This window comes from Lynx canadensis, chromosome D2, assembly GCF_007474595.2.
Source record: "Lynx canadensis isolate LIC74 chromosome D2, mLynCan4.pri.v2, whole genome shotgun sequence".
Lineage (NCBI taxonomy): Eukaryota > Metazoa > Chordata > Mammalia > Carnivora > Felidae > Lynx > Lynx canadensis.
Genome location: NC_044313.2, coordinates 32,232,836 through 32,252,902, shown reverse-complemented (window position 1 = coordinate 32,252,902; position 20,067 = coordinate 32,232,836). Strand labels below are relative to the sequence as shown.

The window sequence follows — 20,067 nt, the reverse complement described above, 5'->3', positions numbered from 1 at the left end:
GTCCTTTAACAATGGGCGGCGCGAGCGTCCCGGCGCTGGGCCCGAGCTGAGGCCGGCGCTTTGCGGCCGACTGTCCGCATCATGAGCGGGGCCGGCGTCCCCCGCACGCCGGCGGGGCTGGGGCTGTGAGGGCCGCGGTTCCGGGTAAGGGAGGCCGCCGTGGGGACCGGCAGGCCTGTGCTGGGCGCGGGGCACCGGACCCGCCCGGCCCGGCCTTTTGTTCGCCTTTCTGGGGCCGCGCGATCCCGTGCGCTGCTCTGGACGAGGTGGAGGCGGCCTGGGTGCGTGCCGGGCCCGGCGGGGGCCGCGGGAAGGCCCCCCCGGGGGGAGCGAGTGCCCGAGCGGCTGCCGCTGGAACCCGGGGCCGGGCGGGTATTCGTCTGCTGGTTTATCCGCGGGAGGTTTTCGCCTCAAGGGATCTTCGATTGGTGTCAGTCTCTCCGCTGCCCGGGGCCGGCGCGAGAATTCGAACCCGGGACGCGGGGAGCCCCCAGTCAGGCCTCCGCCTCCAGCTTCCCTTGCGCGCACCCCGGGCCGCGCCTTGGGAACTCCAAGTTGGTCCCCTTTGCCCGGCACCCAGGCCGGCAGTTCTCAGCGCAAGCCCGCTCCTCCTGACTGGGTAGCTCGGGCCTTACGCGCGGCGTCGGGGAATTGGTTTGGATCGGTGCTGGCTTTAGGTCGAGTCCGGTGAAGAGGAGCAGCCACCCAGGGTGGCTTGAGGTCACACCCCTCGGGGAGGGGGCGCTGAGGGTCGTGTGGAAGGAGCCGGCCTTGACCGCGTCTGGGGTGTGTCTTACAGACTGAAGTTGCCGCGTCTGGCCAGGCGCGTCGCCGGGTCCCATGGAGCTGGAGGGGCAGTGGTGGCGGGGACAGCTGGCCGCCGACATTCATCAAGCGCTTCGATACAAGGTAATTTCGGTGCCCGATTTTTCCATTCAGTGTTTTGTGCCAGTTAGTATAAATCGCGGCTCCCTGGGAAGTCCGGTCACTAGTTTCCAGACCAGAAAAGGCGAGTTTGCTTATTTGCTCGAGGTTAATTAACTCCTGGGTTTCTTCCCTGGGATGTATCAGAAGAACCTGTAACTTAAGCGAGGGTGGAGCGTGGTATTTGGGAGAGGGAAAGTGGAACATGAATTTGATACTGTTTTTAAACAGATGTGTGTGCTGGCTTTTATTGGGCAGAGTAGCCCTCGTTCTGTAGTTGCTGTTGCGTTCCGCTGTTAGGTCACATCTGTACATAAATTCCCCAGCCTGTCCACTAACCTGCCTGCTATAAGACTTCGGACAAGTTACTTAATTTTCTCTTTCCCAATTTCCTCATCTGTAAAATGAATAATAATACAATGAGGTTTGTGGGGAGATTGTGAAGATTAAATGAGTTATTGTGCATGTGCTTTACAACAGTGCTTCGGGCATAGTAAGCCCTAAGAAAGAGGTGACTGTTGTTATTTTTCCCTGAGACACCCCCCCCCCCCGCCCCAGATTTGGGGGCTGTTCAAAATGCCTTAAGGTAGGAGTTAGCTGCTCCTTCCAGCTAACTAAAAGCAGAAAGTAGACTTTAATACATATTGGGGGGGGGGGTTCGGTGCAATTTTCTGGCACAATGCAAAGTCTGTGTATTGTTCTTAAGTTAACAATTTTGCTCTTATGTCACATCTCAGTTTAACGGGTCATCTCTGCCTCTTTGATAACCAGAAGAGAGACCACATCCAAAACTGTCCCTAACTTAACTCAGTTTCACCCTGGATGGAGAGGGCCGTTTGTTATGTACAGAAATGAGAAAGAAGCAAAACAACTGCCTCTTTAATAAAAGGGATACTATGGGGCACCTGGGTGGCTCAGTGGGTTAAGCCTCGGACTTTGGCCTCAGGTCATGATCTCAGTTCTTGGGTTCAAGCCCCGCCTCAGATTCTGTGCTGACAGCTCAGAGCCTGGAGCCGGTTTCACATTTTGTGTATCTCACTCTATCTGGCCCTCCCCCACTTGTGCATTCTTTCTCTCTCTCAAAAATAAATAAGCATTTAAAAAAATAAAAGGGTTACTGACTGTTGGAGTTAAAGTTCCTGGGATGATAATGAACTTGTATCCGTCAGTTTTTTTTTTTTTTTTAAACCAGGTTAACTACATTAGAAAACCTAATTCCGACTTAAATTGTTACAACTGTACCTGTTTCTAAGGTTAGAGATTTTTTTTTTTTTTACACATTCATTTCTGAGAGACAGACCGAGTACAAGTGGGGGAGGGGCAGAGAGGGAAGGAGACACAGAATCCCAAGCAGGCTCCAGGCTCTGAGCTGTCAGCACAGAGCCTGACTCGGGGCTTGAACTCCCCAACCATGAGATCATGACCTGAGCCAAAACCAAAGAGACGCCTAACCAACTGAGCCACCTAGGCGCCCTTGGTCTTTTAGTTTTAAATGTTCTCCTTTTCTAAATGTCAGCACTTTATCCCTCTGGTATGTGGTGAAATTAATTCTTTGATGTTAATGGTACTTTTATTTTTTTAGTGACATAAAACTCAAAAGATTTTCCTTAAAAGATTTCCATGGTATGGAAATTATGTGTAATTTTAATCCGAGCGATGACATTGAGTTAATTTTGTCAGTTGAGGTTGGAAGTGGATTTTTTCCAGCACGTTTGTTAAATACTTTGTGTATTAGGCTCTAAGGAGGATCGAAGGAATAAGACACAAGCCTGTACTAAAATTGCTTATGAACTATCGAACTATTGGAGCGTGGGGCCTGAGGGAATGCCACTGAAAGTTACCTTGGGTCACCTGTGGCGTGCTACCCTGGGTTGTCTTATTTTATCTTTAAGCCCTGTGTAAGCCACAATTGACACAATAGTCACACTTTGTGAAAAATTTATTAATCGGTAAATATGTTTATTGGTAAAACTTGAATCTTGTGGAACTGGAGAGACCCCTGTTTGTAGTATACCGAAGTCAAGAAAAGTTAAAATGAACTTTTCTTATAAAAAAATTAATTCCAGATTATTAATTTAGTGATTTAGTTGGATAGTCATGCTTATTTATTTATTCAACATATATGAATACCTGCAATATACAAGGTACTATGCCAGGTGTTAGAATGGTAATAGTGGATGAGACAGACATGTCTCTGCCTGTGTGAGGTCTAATCTCAAATAACTCAGCATCTCAATTTAGCTCTTCCTTTGCACAATTGCCATTTAGACACAGTGGAAGGAATTATCTGTTTAGATCCAAGGTGTGTGGAGTAATCGTTGCTTTGACCAGCAGCATTGCATCTACTAGGGAAGGGTAAAAATTACAGCAAATGGAAATTCCCTTCAACCCCAAATGCAGCTGTTCTGATTTTTTGTAAAATATAACTATTTTCTCCTCCACTTCCCCCAAAAAACCCTATAAAGCAGCTGTCTTCTTACACTTCTCATATTGGTACCTTCTCATATTGTTATGCTATGTATACTAAAATCCTAGGATGGCTGGGAAGTATTTTCAGGAGTGTCTATGACAGATGGGAACAATGCTAGCTTGTGAAAAACACTCCAAAAGTATCCCACAGAGTTGTATTTACAGTTGTGAGTACTGCTTCTATGCCTTTATTTCCATCTTGGCTGGACAGTAGCCCGTTCTGAGAAAGGGATGGCATTTAGGATGGTGAATGGACTAGTACTTGAGACTGGAGATGGAGACGACCTGCTCAGGTCTCCATGCTTTGGTCCCGTGAGATCCTGAGAAGCAGACGGGAACAAGAGTGTAAAATTCTAGAGTATCAGGAATAGACATTATAAAAAAACTTGTAAGCTGAGAGAAGCATAGGTCATTTTTTCATGCTTACATAACTGTAGTATCTGGATGAAGAAAACTGAATCTGACAGCCATCTGGTAAGCACTTGTAGTTTACCATTTAAAATGATATAAAGAGAATGTATTAGACACAGTCTTAAAAATCTGTTGGTCCTTGGTGTTCTTGCCTTTGTTTTATCCACATTTAATAAGTTAACATAGTGAAAAATAAACTCCACCAAATAAAGTGTTTTCCAGCTGTGTTTCCCAGTGAGTCTTTAAGACCTGTTCAAGCCTCTTTTAAAGAAAGCCTCCCCTGGCTTTGTTTTTTCCCAGCACTCCATCTCCTGAGCTGGGTTAGATCTTCTGTCTCTCTGTTCTGTAATAACTTGTGATTACTGTATTATATTCTAATAATATTTGGTTTATTAGACTATAATATATATATATTAATAGATTTCCTGATATCAAGCCATCTTTGCATTCCTGGAGTATACTACAATTGATGATGATGTATTCTTTGGATATACTACTAAATTACATTGGCTAACATTTTGTCTAAAATTTTAGCTCTTATTGGTTAGGCAGATATGTAAGTTCCATTTTTGGTGTTTGTTTATTGTAAAGTTTTTACAACATAAAATTTTAACTATTTTTAAGTGGATAGTTCAGTGACATTACGTACATTTACATTGTGTTACTTTTACCTCTACATCTGTAGAACTTTTTCATCTTAAACTAAAATGCATTTTATCAATTCATATACTGAAAGGTTGTTTGTTTCTACCTTTTGGCTTTTGTGAATAATGCTGCTAACAATAGAGAGGTACAAATATGTGAGTCCCTACTTTCAGTTCTTTTTGGTGTATACCTAAAAGTGGAATTGCTGGATCATATAATAATTCTATGTTTAATTTTTTTGAGGAATTGTAATATTGTTACTTAGTGGCTGTACAATTTTATATTCCCACCATTCCAAATGGGTTCCAATTTCTCACATTCTTGTCACCACTTGTGTTCTGTTTTGGATTTTTTTGATAATAGCAGTCCCAGTGGGTCTGAAGTGGTATCTCGTAATGGTTTTGATTTGCATTTCCCTAATGATTAATAATGTTGAGCATCTTTATATGTGTTTATTGGTCATTTATATATCTTTGGAGAAATGTTTATTAAACCTTTTGCCCATCTTTAAGCAAGTTCTTTGTTGTTGGATTGCATGTATAAAAGTTCTTTATATGATCTGCATATTAACCTTTTACCAGATATATGATTTGCAAATATTTTCTTCCATTCTGTGGATTGCCTGTTCACTCTGTTGAAAAGAGTGAACTTTGCACAAAATTTTTAAATTTTGATGAAGTTTGGGGCGCCTGGGTGGCGCAGTCGGTTAAGCGTCCGACTTCAGCCAGGTCACGATCTCGCGGTCCGTGAGTTCGAGCCCCGCGTCAGGCTCCGGGCTGATGGCTCAGAGCCTGGAGCCTGTTTCTGATTCTGTGTCTCCCTCTCTCTCTGCCCCTCCCCCGTTCATGCTCTGTCTCTCTCTGTCCCAAAAATAAATAAAAAAAAACGTTGAAAAAAAAAATTTAAAAAAAAAATAATAAATAAATTTTGATGAAGTTTAATTGATCTTTTTTTTTTTTTGCCTGTGGTTTTGAGGTCATATCTATGTAATTTCCTGCTATTGTGATACCTGTTAGGTTTAATATTAGTATTATGCTGATCTCATGAAATGAATTTAGAACCTTTTTATCTTTCTGCTTTCTGTATGTTCTGGAAATACTTTAATAGTATAGAAAATTTCTAATTTTCGAAAAATGGTTCATGTAATTCTGAGATTGAACAGCAATGATGGGAAAATTTTTAGGTATATGAAAAGGTAATGGCAAATGAGAGATCATAAAACTGCTCAAATGGAAACATGCTTAGAAGATCCTAGTGGATGAATACTAGTCTCTACCTTCCACGTCTCTGCAAGTGTAATAGTATTTGACCTACTAGGAGCATATTCACTACCTGTTACCTTCTACCCCAGAGCTTTGAGCCTCCTATAGGGGGTGTATATGTGTGGTGTGGTTGGGTTTTTGGTAGCAGTGTTTTTCTAAAAACACATGGTAGGGAAAAAGGATACAAAAATCTTGCTGGAATATATCCCTTCTATAATTAATGCACGAAACACCTATAACTTCTCACCTCACAGATGTTTAAAAATAAGGAGAAAAGTTTGGTTTTAAATTTTAAATGCCATTCATTATGGCATTAAACTTTTTCAAATTTGTGTTTCCTTCAAGAAGTGTTTTAGGCACTTATAACACTAATATATTGGGGGCAAAAGTTGTCTTTGCATCATAGGGATACTACTCCTACAGGCCATGTTACACTAAATGTTGTTCCTCTTGATTTAGGAGCTGAAGTTGCCTTCCTACAAAGGCCAGTCCCCTCAACTAAGTCTCAGAAGGTATTTTGCTGACCTGATTGCCATTGTGAGCAATCGCTTCACTCTCTGCCCTTCTGCCCGACATCTGGCTGTCTATTTGCTGGACTTATTTATGGATCGGTATGACATCTCCATCCAGCAGCTGCATTTAGTTGCACTTTCCTGTCTGCTTCTAGCAAGTAAGTATGAACCTCATCTACATGACTAGAAGTTTCCATTGTTTGGAATAAAATAAATTCATATAGAGGTCAGTGAAACATCACCAAATTGCATTCATTCCAGTCTACTAATATCAGAAAGTTTATGTTGAAAGTGCTTCTTGGCATAATCATTCTTAACTAGACATTAAAAGACTAGCTCTGAAGTCTTTTAAAAACTTATGTGCTGGGGGCGCCTGGGTGGCGCAGTCGGTTAAGCGTCCGACTTCGGCCAGGTCACGATCTCGCGGTCCGTGAGTTCGAGCCCCGCGTCAGGCTCTGGGCTGATGGCTCGGAGCCTGGAGCCTGTTTCCGATTCTGTGTCTCCCTCTCTCTCTGCCCCTCCCCCGTACATGCTCTGTCTCTCTCTGTCCCAAAAATAAATAAAAACGTTGAAAAAAAAAAAAATTTAAAAACTTACGTGCTTAAGCCCTACATCCTGAAGATTCTGATACAAATGTCTAGGCCACTCCAGATCTATTGACTTAGAATCTGTATCATGGGGCTTGAGTTCCAAAGCTGATTCTGATGTACCTTTCCATTTGAGAACCATTGCCTTAGGCTTTCAACCAGGAAAAACTGACCCACAGTAAATAGTTGGCATTGGGTAGAGACAGTTTTGGTTGTCGTCACAACCTGGGAGGGTGCTACTAGCCTCTAGTCTAAAGTAGAGGGCTCTAGTAAGTAGAGGGTGCTACTAAATATCTATGATGCACAAGGCAGCCCCCCCCACCACCACCCCGTAAAGAATTTCTGGCCCCAAATGTCAGTGGAACTGAGGTTGAGAAACTCTGTCCAAAAGGTACTATAGTCTTGTGTTGTTAGAATACCTTCTACTGACTACATAATGAGTTGACTTAATGAACTGAAGGTTCACAGGCAGCTTCTACAAATGGGAAAGACTGTTTTTGCAATAGGCCTGGCTCAGTGGTGGCCTGCAGGGTAGACTCTGATAAATCCTGTTTGTTACCTGATGAAGAATGTACTGTTGGGTCTTTTGGTGGCTCTTTCTCTTAGTTTCTTCCTGTAATTCATTTCATTGTTAGTATCTTGACTGAAGAGAAAGAGGGTGAGTAAAGGAATTAAAATTGGGTTTTTCTTTTAGTAATGTCATTTACAGTAGAAATGTAATCCCCACTTCAGAATACTTTGTAGTAATACCTACTGCCTTCATTTCTAACCCCCTCTTGAGGGTTTGGGATCTTATGTGAGTGCTGTCTAAGGAACATTCCCCCTACATGCTACCACCAGAGTTCTTTGTAGAACAGTTTTGTGCTTTGACTGAAAGTAAACCTAAAACCAAATGCAGGCCTTGTGATACCATTTCTGGCACTAATTTCTTCTCATATTTTCATTTTCTTTTTCTTTTTCTATTTCTGTTCTTATTACTATTCCTTTGATCTGATAACCTCCTCCGTATTTCAAATTCTTTGTGGACCACACTGCATATAAATAAACACAGCCCCGGGGGTGACGTAGCACTCTTTGTGGGTTAAGGTAGAAACTCTTTAATGTAACACTTAGAACCTTGCATCTGGTCCCAGCCACCTTTCCAGTCTTATCTTCCCTCCCTGTTCCCATACACCTTGAGCCAAATTCTTACCAGAATACTATTTTCTGAAAATCTATATTTCTCCTTTAATCTGTTGTCCTCTATGATCCAGACACATCACCTGCTCCTCTCCCCTCTATCCAGAATGCTGGAGAGGTAATACTTGTACGTTTATAATTAACCTTTAATTTAACCTTTAATTAAAGTTTCATTCTCATAAGCAATCTCATGTACAATTCTGTATGTGTTTCATCACTGGCTGTGAAGCCCTTTGTGCTTTCGTAGTTGGCATAGGATTAGAAAAACCCACACTTGATACATTGGATGTGTGAGGATTCACAAATGGAATGGCTTCTTATCCTACTAAATGTTAGTTTATAATAGGATCAGTTTATAATAGACACTGGAAATCACATATGCAAGTTAGGTTATTTTTAAAACTTAGGATCGTTCATGAAAAATGATATTGCCTGTTGTGGCCATCACTGCTTTTACCACTACCAAACCTCATCTTGCTTTATGCCTGAGATTCTTAAAAGTGTGGTGGAAACCAAGTAGGAGATTATTCCTGGTGAACTGACTTACATGTGTGACTTACTTGACTTTACTTAGTGGTAACTTATCAAATGAATTAGGAGTTACTCAACTAGATATTCTTTTTTTTTTTTTTTTTAATTTTTTTTTTTTAACTTTTATTTATTTTTGAGACAGAGAGAAACAGAGCATGAATGGGGGAGGGGCAGAGAGAGAGGGAGACACAGAATCAGAAGCAGGCTCCAGGCTCTGAGCTGTCAGCCCAGAGCCTGACGCGGGGCTCGAACTCCTGGACCGCGAGATCGTGACCTGAGCTGAAGTCGGACGCTCAACCGACGCTCAACCGACTGAGCCACCCAGGCGCCCCTCAACTAGATATTCTTAAACTACATGTTATTGCTAAAGTTTCCTGGGGATTCTAGTTGAATAATCTAAGATTTCTGGCCACCTTGCAGTGTTTAGCATTGGTGCCAAGTTCTTGAAATTTATACAATTTGGGGAAAAGATACTTTATTTGTGCACCATCTTAGGTTGATTGAAATGGAGCTTTTAATTGTTCTTGTTTTTTTAATTATCTCTTACTGTTTAAGATTATGATCAACTTATTGAAGATGATTTTTGCACATTTTCAAGGAACTAGGCTTTAGGATTTGTATTCCTGTGGCTTAAATATGAATTGTTGATCAGCTATTGCTGAGCGTCAGATACCTCCTCCCTTTGTTCTGCTGGCATCCCCTAACCTCTCTTTGCTGAAAGAGAGGAATTGTTTTTACATTGTTCCTTTTCCACTGGATAGTGAAGAGAGTGAGATAGGTATCCCCCAGGGTCTCAGCCCCTCCAAGTAGGCAGTGGTCAAGAGTTTAAGCTGTTGGCTGTATCCTTGGGTCAGGAATCAAAGAGACCCTTAGTAGTCTGTCTCTACTCTGTAGGTTTGCTGCTACAAAAGTACTTAGGTTGCGTATAAACTGGTAGCCTATTTTTAGTATCTGGTGTCCGTTTTTAATTTGTGGAGTACATTCTAGTGTTTCTTAACATTCTTACACTTTTCTTATCTTTGGCAGCTCTCCAGTTAGGTTTCATAAACTTTATTTAAGTCCTGCCTCTCTCCTCCCAGAGTGATTGAACTCTGTATGCTCGCCTTCCCCATCTGCTCCCTGCTTTAGGGTGAGCAGCCTGTTGCGTAAAAGTGGAGAACAGCTTGCAGCTGACAGGACTGGGGGACGGTGGATTCTGCTTATTAAATAGGATGGGAGGCTGTCAGTAGTTTGGCCAAAGATGGAGCACAGCTTGTGAGTTCCAGGTAATATCTGTACCCAGCTGCCTGTATGTCTGCACTGTTGGAGCTGGGAAGAAAGGTCCGACAGGCTGTCTCTGATGAAAGAGCGAGCCGTATGGTGTTTTAGAGTAGGGATTACGGTGGTGAATTTCCTAGATTTGAATCTGTTGTCAGCAATATGCATTTCAACAACCCTTAAGTCTGAAGTTACTTGTCTGTAGAATGAAAATAAAGACACTTAACTGACAGAGTTGTTGTGAGGATCAAGTAGGGTAAGATGTTTAAAAACACATAGGAAATTGAAACATAAATGTAGGCATCATAATGATTAATTCTTCTATAAACTCTTCTATAATCTTTAGTCTGACTCCCTAGCTCTAAAGATTCTGGCTCTTTCCAGAAAAGTCTGTGCTTCATCCTGGGAAATTCTTAAATTCTAACTCTTTGTCTTGTATACCCTGGCTTCCCTTGGCTTCTGTGATCAGCATTGAACTTGTAGAGAGCACGGAAGCAGTCTTGGATATGAGGCTTTTGATACTTTGGTCAAGGTCTTGTGTAACTAAGAAATGATCTCAAAATCAGGATGAAGCCAAAAGTAAGATAGGCTATTAGTAGTGAAAATCTGTGACAAATGCTTATTTCTCCTTGCTTACCACTAATGGGTTGATAAAACTTTTTAATTGGTTATCTGAAAAGTGAAAATTTTACTTCCTAGTTGACTTGATTTACATCTTTTTAATGCAAATAGTTAAATATAAATAGAACCTTTTTAAAATATGAATAGAACTTTTTTCCCCCTATGAATTGCCTCTTCCTGTTCCTTACTTGGTTTTTCTCTTAGATTGGTAGTCTAACAAATTTGTGAAAATTCTTAGTATGTATCAAAGATGACTTTTTTCCTGCTCAATAATAAAAGAATCGAAATGTCTATTGGCAGAGTATATAGTGACATAGGATCCTGGCTCCTTCTGCCATATACCTACCATTCACTGCTGGCTTTGAAAATGTGCTGGTTTCCATAGCTGATCTGAGCATTTCCTATAAAGGAAAGAAAGTCCGATGTTTTGTTTCTGTGGCGTCTAATTCTTTATTTTCTGGGAAGCAGATGTGAATTTCCTGTGCCCTTATTTCCTGTTTGGGGCCTTTATCAATATAATCACATGGCTTCTGGTATTTCCTTTCAATTGAAGAAACTGATCTTTGTGATCTGTATGTGGTATTGCAGATAAGTAGATTTAAAATACCCATGCACATAGCTTTGAGCACAACAGAAATGATGGTTATGAATGCAGGTACTCACTGACGCTGTCACACATTTTTAAGTCTTTTAGTATCTATGTATCGGAGTATATCACTATATATAATGAAAAAGTTCCAAAAAACTTAAGCCTGAATAAAATCCCAAGTATAGTCATTATGCAGTACACAGGTTGTTTTTAACTTTGCAAGTCAAGGTACAAAGGCTTTCTTTTTACACTTGTAACCGCCAAGTACTTTATAAATATAGAAACCCCATAGATTTTTAATAATACAGAATTCTGTCTATTTTGATAGTTGTTGTCCCCATATAACCTAGTGCAATACTTTGATCTAGAAGTACAGATTTGGGAATTCAAACATAAGTCTTCCTTTTGGCTTCCATTTTTGGTTTGGTTCAGCTTACTTGACCTTGAATGAATCAGCCAACCTCATTGCCTTCGTTTTTTGAGCTTTGAAATTGGTCTTATACAATTTTGTTTTCAGTGTTGAAAGTTTCAAAGAAATAATATGAAACATTCTTGATCCTTGAATTAAACAGTGAGTTATAGGGGCGCCTGGGTGGCGCAGTCGGTTAAGCGTCCGACTTCAGCCAGGTCACGATCTCGCGGTCTGTGAGTTCGAGCCCCGAGTCAGGCTCTGGGCTGATGGCTCAGAGCCTGGAGCCTGTTTGCGATTCTGTGTCTCCCTCTCTCTCTGCCCCTCCCCCGTTCATGCTCTGTCTCTCTCTGTCCCAAAAATAAATAAACGTTGAAAAAAAAAATAAAAATAAATAAATAAATAAATAAATAAACAGTGAGTTATAGTGTATTAATTTCTTCAAAGGAACTTCAAGCATGATGTAAATAAACACATTAATTTTTATGATATTCCTTTGAAGTACACTGAGGGTGTTGCTGTTGCTACACAAATGGCAGGGTACTTTGAAAACCTTAATGATTCATCCAGAGGGATTGAACTAAATTCCTGGGACACTCTCCACTCTGACAGTGGAGAACAGTGGGTTCCTTTCCCGTATCTTTATGCAGTGATGATGCTGGATGACCAGCTTGTAAAGATCACTTTAGTGCTCTCAGCCCTACTGAGTATATCATTGGAAACACTTGTGAAATTCATCTGTATGTGATTTGAATTGGGAGGGGCTATCTAGATTCTTTCAGAGTCTGAATTGTACATGGTTTTTTGATCACCTCCTACCTGTAACAATATATAGTTAAGAGTAATTTAGATCTAAAGATGCTCAAAATTTCTGAGGCAGGAGAAAAATTCTCTTTGGACTTCACCTCTTCATTAAGTCATGAGCTTTGACTCACCTGGCATAAGAGACAAAACCTACCCCAGGTCCCCTCCCCCTTAAGCCAGACCCAAGGTAGCCAGCAGTACTTTTTCCCCAGCCCTGGGCGGACAGACTTGAATAGCACCACTGACTCCGGTCTGCTGAACATCTGGGCTGGTGACCATTACCATTTGTTGTAGCACCTCCAACACGTGATACAAACCCATCCTTTCTTGGAAAAGAAACTTCACAGGGAAGCTTGTGTGGTTTCTGTTGCTTTGACAATCTTTCTGGCTCTTCTCCAAAACATGTTTTTAAATGGAGAAAATAAAATTACAAGATTTCCAAAGAAATCAAATATGTTGAAATAGTTCTCAAATGGGGCGCCTGGGTGGCGCAGTCGGTTGAGCGTCCGACTTCAGCCAGGTCACGATCTCGCGGTCCGTGAGTTCGAGCCCCGTGTCAGGCTCTGGGCTGATGGCTCAGAGCCTGGAGCCTGTTTCCGATTCTGTGTCTCCCTCTCTCTCTGCCCCTCCCCCGTTCGTGCTCTGTCTCTCTCTGTCCCAAAAATAAATAAACGTTGAAAAAAAAGTTTAAAAAAAAAAAAAAAGAAATAGTTCTCAAAATAGTAAAACAAAAAATTTTATATGGTAATATGTAACATAGTCTAACAACTATAATTTTGAACAAGTATAAAAGCTTTTGTGAGAAATCTATATGATAGATTGTATTGCATACAATACAATTAGAAATAATTGCAATATTATATGACTGTTTTAATGTAAAATAGAACATAATAGTAGAAGGTAGAAGGCTTTAGTTAATAATTTCCTGTCTTCTGTGGACCACCATGGAACAAACCCAGAGAGATTTGAAGACAATTCTTTGGTTCTAATGCTGCATCTTGAAAACCATACTGGTACTGGATAGTTTGAATTTTTTCCAGCCATAAGTTCTAAAATGAATGATTTATATACAGTAAATTAAAGTGTAAGATGGTATATTAATAATCTGTAGAAACATTATTCTGGGGCTGGAGAGGGAATTCTATTCCTCAGCTGCACATTTAGATGAGTATTTCCTGAAAAGAAGTTTATGCCTTAGAATAATAAAGTACAGCCATCAGAATGTCTACTCCTACTTTGTAAGGGGATACAAAAGTAAATATAAAGTATTCTCCTGTTCCTTTTTTGGTAAGAGACTTACCTAGGTTTTGTTTGAATTCAGAAGAGGAGGCTTTTCAGTGTAATGAGAATGCTTCTTAGATATTCACCCAGTTTTTTCTCCCACTGTCTCTCTGGAATTGAGATTGTGCTGAAAATAAGCCAGAATGAAACACTTGAAGTTTTGGGGGTTTTTTAAATTTTTTTTTTTAACATTTATTTATTTTTGAGACAGAGAGAAACAGAGCATGAATGGGGGAGGGTCAGAGAGAGAGAGAGAGAGACACAGAATCTGAAACAGGCTCCAGGCTCTGAGCTGTCAGCACAGAGCCCGATGCGAGGCTTGAACTCACAGACCGCAAGATCATGACCTGAGCTGAAGTCAGACGCTTAACCTACTGAGCCACCCAGGCGCCCCACTTGAAGTTTTTATGTATTTATTTTTGAGAGACAGATGGAGAGAGCAGGGGAGGGACAGAGAGAGGCTCCCAAGCAGGCTCCACCTGTCGGCACAGGGCCCAATGTGGGGCTTGATTTCACAAACTGATATCATGACCTGAGCCGAAACCAAGAGCTGGACACTTAACCGACTCAGCCACCCAGGTGCCCCTGAAGCTTAGCTATTTTGATTTCAGATAACTCCGTGACATGAAATTCTTTAAACTTTCTTCTATTCTAAAATAAAAGCCTGTTCCCCCACTGACCACTCTTGTTCCCCCCTTGCCAGAAGAAGTTTCCTGGAAAAGATTGTGCTGGTGATTTGAGAGTTATTTTTTCATTGGCACATATGACTATTTTCATTATACAGTATGACATAGATCAGAATGTTTACATGTTCCATTTTTTGTTTAGAGGCGGGTAGGGAGTAAGGAATGGAGGCACCAGGAGAGAATACTGCAAAATATGAGAACCAGAGTTCTGGCACACTTGTTTCTGCCCAAGAGAGGAGAAAGAATGTCTTTGGATCTAAGTCTTTGCAGTAAGACAGCAAATCCCATTGAAGTGACCAGACCTATAATGATCACTTGTATAACATTTTGTCTCTCTGTCTTACCCCTCCCCCCTTTTCTTATAAGGTAAATTCGAAGAAAAAGAAGATAGTGTGCCTAAGCTGGAACAGCTCAACAGCCTGGGTTGTATGACTAACATGAATCTAGTATTAACAAAGCAAAATTTGCTACATATGGAACTGTTATTATTAGAAACCTTTCAGTGGAACCTCTGCCTTCCAACAGCTGCCCATTTCATTGAGTATTATCTCTCTGAAGCAGTACACGAAACAGATCTTCATGATGGCTGGCCAATGATTTGCTTGGAAAAAACTAAACTCTACATGGCCAAGTATGCAGATTACTTCCTGGAAGTATCTTTGCAAGGTGAGTCATTGTGGACGCCAGTAAGTGACTTGTGAGCTTGTAACTTGTGTATTCTGTTGCTTAAGTTCATTTTTGATGTCTCCACAGATTATGCCTTTCTAAATTATGCACCTTCTTTAGTAGCTGCTGCATGTGTGGCTTCTTCAAGGATTATACTTCGTCTTTCTCCAACGTGGCCTACAAGATTGCATCGTCTTACTGCTTACTCCTGGGATTTTTTAGTGCAGTGCATTGAACGGCTATTGATGTAAGCCTCCTTACCTCGTGTTTGTGATTTCTCAGTACTTTTCTTCATGTACAAGGCCATAAAAAGAACTTCCTTTTTTAAAAATGTTTATTTTTGGGGCGCCTGGGTGGCGCAGTCGGTTAAGCGTCCGACTTCAGCCAGGTCACGATCTCACGGTCCGGGAGTTCGAGCCCCGCGTCGGGCTCTGGGCTGATGGCTCGGAGCCTGGAGCCTGTTTCCGATTCTGTGTCTCCCTCTCTCTCTGCCCCTCCCCCGTTCATGCTTTCTCTCTCTGTCCCAAAAATAAATAAACGTTGAAAAAAATTTAAAAAAAAAAAATAAATAAAAAAAAAATAAAAATGTTTATTTTTGACAGAAAGACAGAGTGTGAGCGGGGGAGGGGCAGAGAGAGAGGGAGACACAGAATCCCAAGCTGGCTCCATACTCTGAGCTGTCAGCACAGAGCCCAACGTGGGGCTCAAACCCACAAACCACAAGATCATGACCTGAGCCAAAATCAGACGTTTAACTGACTGAGCCCCCCAGGTGTCCCTCTGAAAAGAACTTCTTAAAAGCACAGAGCTTTTAGGATTTTGGCTCTGACAGTTACTAGCTGCCATGAGCAAGCCATTTTATGATTAGTACTTGGCAGAAAGCTGTACTTTAGCTGTTTTCCAGTGAGAGGCTGTCATTGCTGTCATGATTTGGGGTACATGATAAGGAAAGGAGCTGCTCTTACGTGAGCTCACAACTCATCAGTCCAGGCAAATCTTGCCCTTTTGCCCACTTCCACATCTTGAAATTGTAGGGCCACCAGATGTCACCAAAGTGGCAGCCACGTTTAAGTGCTTATTGTGGAAATATTTCCCAAGCTGGAAATAGGCCTCAGAGCTACCAGCAGCCAATTCCCAAGGTTTGTGTCAAAGGAAGGAGCTTTTAGAAGGATAAGAGTAAAATCTCACTGTTGTTAAAATTATGGTTACAGTGACTGCTACCTGGGCAGTGGGGCAGTCCATGGAGTCAACTGTTGAAGAGTTGAAGTAACATTATAATTTTTTTTTTCAGTGTTTGTTTTTGAGAGAGAGACAGAGCATGAGCCAGGGAAGGGGCAGAGAGAGAGGGAGACACGGAATCCAAAGCAAGCTCCAGGCCCCGAGCTGCCAGTGCAGAGCCCAATGGGGGGCTTAAACTCAACGACTGCAAAATCATGACCTGAGCCGAAGTCGGATGCTTAACCGACTGAGCCGCTCAGGCGCCCCGAATTGGAAGTAGTATTATTGACATTTTTCTTTCTCTCTACGCAGCGCTCATGATAATGATGTGAAAGAGGCAAACAAACAGAGAGGACAGGCAGGATCCCAGCCAGCACAGCTGAGTGTGTTCCAGTCAGCTTCTCAGCCCTCGCGGCCAGTTCACTTTCAGCAGCCTCAGTATCTCCATCAGACGCATCAGACCTCACTGCAGTATCGCCATCCTGTAGCGGAACAACCAAGCTGTCAGCAGATTGTATCCACCACACACACCTCATCTTACACACTACAGACGTGTCCTGCTGGCTTCCAAACTAGTGTTCAGGGCCTTGGGCATGTGCAGACTGGTGTTGGGATGTCACTGGCAATACCAGTAGAAGTTAAGCCCTGTCTGAATGTTTCTTATAACCGGAGTTATCAGATAAATGAACATTACCCTTGCATTACTCCATGCTTTGAAAGGTGATTTTATGTGAAGGTAATACCTGACCCAGACTGTTTGTGACTTGAAGCTCTGGGGCAAGCTTTTTGTAAACTTCTCTTCAAAAGGAAAGGGATCCAGGTTGCATCAGAACTCTTCAGATACCAGCATCTGCTAGGAAGACTGAAAATCCCTTTCAGTGCGCCACGAACACCTGGGAGGACCGAACAAACACCGCAAACACTTTAACAGTATGTATATCAAATCCTGTTAAAACACATCCCTATAATGACAAAAATTTTCAAGCCCTGGCTGATGGTCCAAATATTTCAAAAATATTCACTACAACAAAATTTGGACAGACTCCAAATCGCCATTTTGAGATTGGCCTGCGGTGGGCTCTGGGCCCAGTGTTGGCTTATATGTCAGAGACTAATGTTTATCTGTGGACTTGCCAAACGGTCTTTTTATGAAGGAAAGTTACAGTATTAGTTTTTGAAGAAGTCCTTTTTTTTTTTTTTTTATTCTGCAGTTTTGAGTTCCATTTTTGATCCACAAATGATTTTTTTACTAAGTTTAAACTCATGAATTGCTATTCTATACCAATCTGCAGTAAAAGAAAAAAAATTTTTTTTAGATGATTCTATATAACTTCCTATCACAATATAAGTATCTGGATTCATGTACTAAGATTAAGGATGGATTAGATCTCTTAAAATCATGGTCATAAGTTTTTCTTATTTTTTCCCCCTAAGTGATCAACCTCATATCTTTAGAATTAAAACACATTTAACTCAGGGAATTTGTACTACTTGGAAACACTTAACTGTAATGCAACATGTTTTGGGAATGTTATAGTATGAACTACCTTTATAACATAGGTTAAAATACTCTTGCTAGGATGTGTTTTCAAATGAGAACATAATTGTAGCTTAGAACGAATGAAGTGGTTCCTATCATTCATGATACATACAGAGGTTTTGCATTTCTCGGTGCAATCAATGATTTATACTCAGAATTGATGTTACTCTAGAGGTTTTTTCAAGGGAAGGCTTGGCTGTAAACTGTCAGTACTAGAATGAAGTCCTGTAGGTTTATTTTGAAATGGAATGTGGCCAGGGTAGTTCTCAGGTTGTGCTAGAGCAGCACTTTGTTACGTGGAAGACAAGTTTTATAAGCAGCCTTTCAATCCAGCCAGTCAGTGTAAGCAGGCAAAGGAACTGATGACTAAATTTCAGTAGCCACTTTCATTACATCAGCCCCAGAACTGCCCTGGGACATTTCACTGTATTGGTCATGAGTGAAAACAGCAATAATAAGTCATTACAGCAAGGGCAATTTGGGGGAAAGAATTCAGAGGGAATAAAACGTAAAAAGAAAGAAAGCATTGTAATAACTGAAACTGTATACATTGTGCTCTTATCTGTGGGAGAACAGAGATTTGGTGGAGGGAAGCTTTCTGATTTAAAAATTAGTAAGGTGTGTCTTTTTGTTTTGTGTGTGTGTGTGTGTGTGTGTGCGCGCGCGCGCGTGTGTGTTTTTAAAGATAGCACTTGAATAGAAGGGAAATTGCATGGCAGGTATGTGACTGCCACAATATGCATTGAAGACAATATTATAAATGTGTTGTGGGTATGCAGCAGGAGTCTCCGTAATCAAGCCAATGGCTTTTGTTAGGAAAGGAAGGGACTCAACGCAGTAGTGGACTGATCCAGATGGCTCCAGTGGATAAATGTGGGTGGGTGGCTTCTGCCAGCATGAATTCTTAGAGAATGTCCTTTCCTTAAAAGAATGGTAACTTGTATAATAGAGTACATAGGGCATGATGTGAATTTATTAGTCTGGTAGATTAAAAACCACTCAGGTAAGAACACTCACTCATGGCAGTTTTGAAGCATGAAAATTGTTTTCTGAAAGTATCATCACTTTTCCTCTAGAAGGCTGCTAATTGGATTTTGGTAGTTCTTACCTCAAGAGAGCTTGAATTATTTGGGGGAAAGTGGGTTCAAAAGAGAATATATCTTTCACATTCAGAACCCAGCACCTGGAGTCCGATTTTCAGTATTTTAACTACCTCAATAATACTATGAATGTAAGATACTGGGATAGAGATCCCAACTTGAAACAACAGCCGGTGCCTATGGTAATTTAATGTCTTGTCAAATGCTTTTATTGATTGGTTTAAATGTCATTCTTGTTATAGAAGAATATGCCTTTTTAAAAAACTTATAACACTTTCCCAGTTTATATTTAAAAAAACTAAACACTGGATTAATTTGGGGGGGGGTAGAATAAAATAATTAATTGGTTACTATTGCTGCATACCCAGGATGGGGTGGGTGGGGTGATTGGAGAATCAGAACTATTTTTAAAACATTAGGTTTCAATATAAATACAACTCACAACTGCTAGCCTTGGGGGACGGGGGTGGGGGGAGTTGTGTGGGTTTTGTTTTGTTTAATTTATTGGTTAGTCTTTAAAGTAGGTCTTTTTTCTTTTTTTTTTTTTTTTTGAGATTACTGGACCATCATTAAATGTGTACTGTGAAGAGATTAATGATATGTATAAAGGGCTTTACCAAAGTCCACTAAATAAACACTACTCAAGTACAGACTGCAAACCAAAATGTATCTGTGTTGTGACATTAATTGCAAATAGCGAGTATGGTGCTAAATTCTACACCAATGGAATTAGATGAGTGCTATGCACTTAATTTTAAAATAAATCTAGTTTTCAGTAAAATGGCTTTAGTGTTTTGTTTTAAATATAAATTTGATATATATTTGTAGTTTCAGTGAACCATGTCATCGTATTAGTCAGACTTGGAATCCTAATTATATTTACTAAAAGCCATCCAGATGTAGAGTATAACCAAAGTGGTAGGAAACGTTTGTGTAGTAATTATGTATTCCATACTGAGCATCAAAGCCCACAAAAGTATATCGCACACAGCTTTTGGACTTTTGAGCTTAAAATCAGTTAGTGTATTAACAATCGCAGCTTCTAATTTATTAAACAACACATACTTCAGAAAATTTGAAATCTGATCTCAGAAAAGTAGGGACACAAAACAGTCAAGGGTGTGAGAGGGAGCAGGGTCAACAGTGAGTGATAGTGGTCTGTTCACCTAAATATATCTTTTGCCACTTAATTAAACTTAAAACTCAGGTAGAAATTGTTTTGAGGAGTAAAATTTTAACAGGTTTGTATGTGTGGATTAAGAATTTCCACTCCTAGGGGCTCCTGGGTGGCTCAGTCAGTTGAGCATCTGACTTCAAGTTGGGTCATGATCTCACGGTCTGTGAGTTCAAGCCCCGAGTTGGGCTCTGTGCTGACA

The 20,067-nt window shown here is 40.9% G+C and overlaps 1 protein-coding gene across 3 annotated transcripts; it reads left to right on the top strand.

Moving 5' to 3' along the window:
• On the top strand, positions 1-19,472 carry CCNJ (cyclin J). Of its 3 annotated transcripts, none has more exons than XM_030334850.1 (6): positions 1-144; positions 800-909; positions 6,171-6,381; positions 14,534-14,833; positions 14,957-15,080; positions 16,364-19,472. In XM_030334850.1, the coding sequence occupies exons 2-6, from the start codon at positions 841-843 to the stop codon at positions 16,773-16,775; spliced, it is 1,116 nt and encodes a 371-aa protein (XP_030190710.1). In that variant the 5' UTR covers positions 1-144; positions 800-840; the 3' UTR covers positions 16,776-19,472. The 3 variants fall into 3 exon arrangements, with proteins under 3 accessions (XP_030190710.1, XP_030190709.1, XP_030190708.1); XM_030334849.1 differs by having other exon boundaries at positions 14,954-15,080; XM_030334848.1 differs by having other exon boundaries at positions 3-144; positions 14,921-15,080.
• Positions 19,473-20,067: the final 595 nt, after the last annotated feature.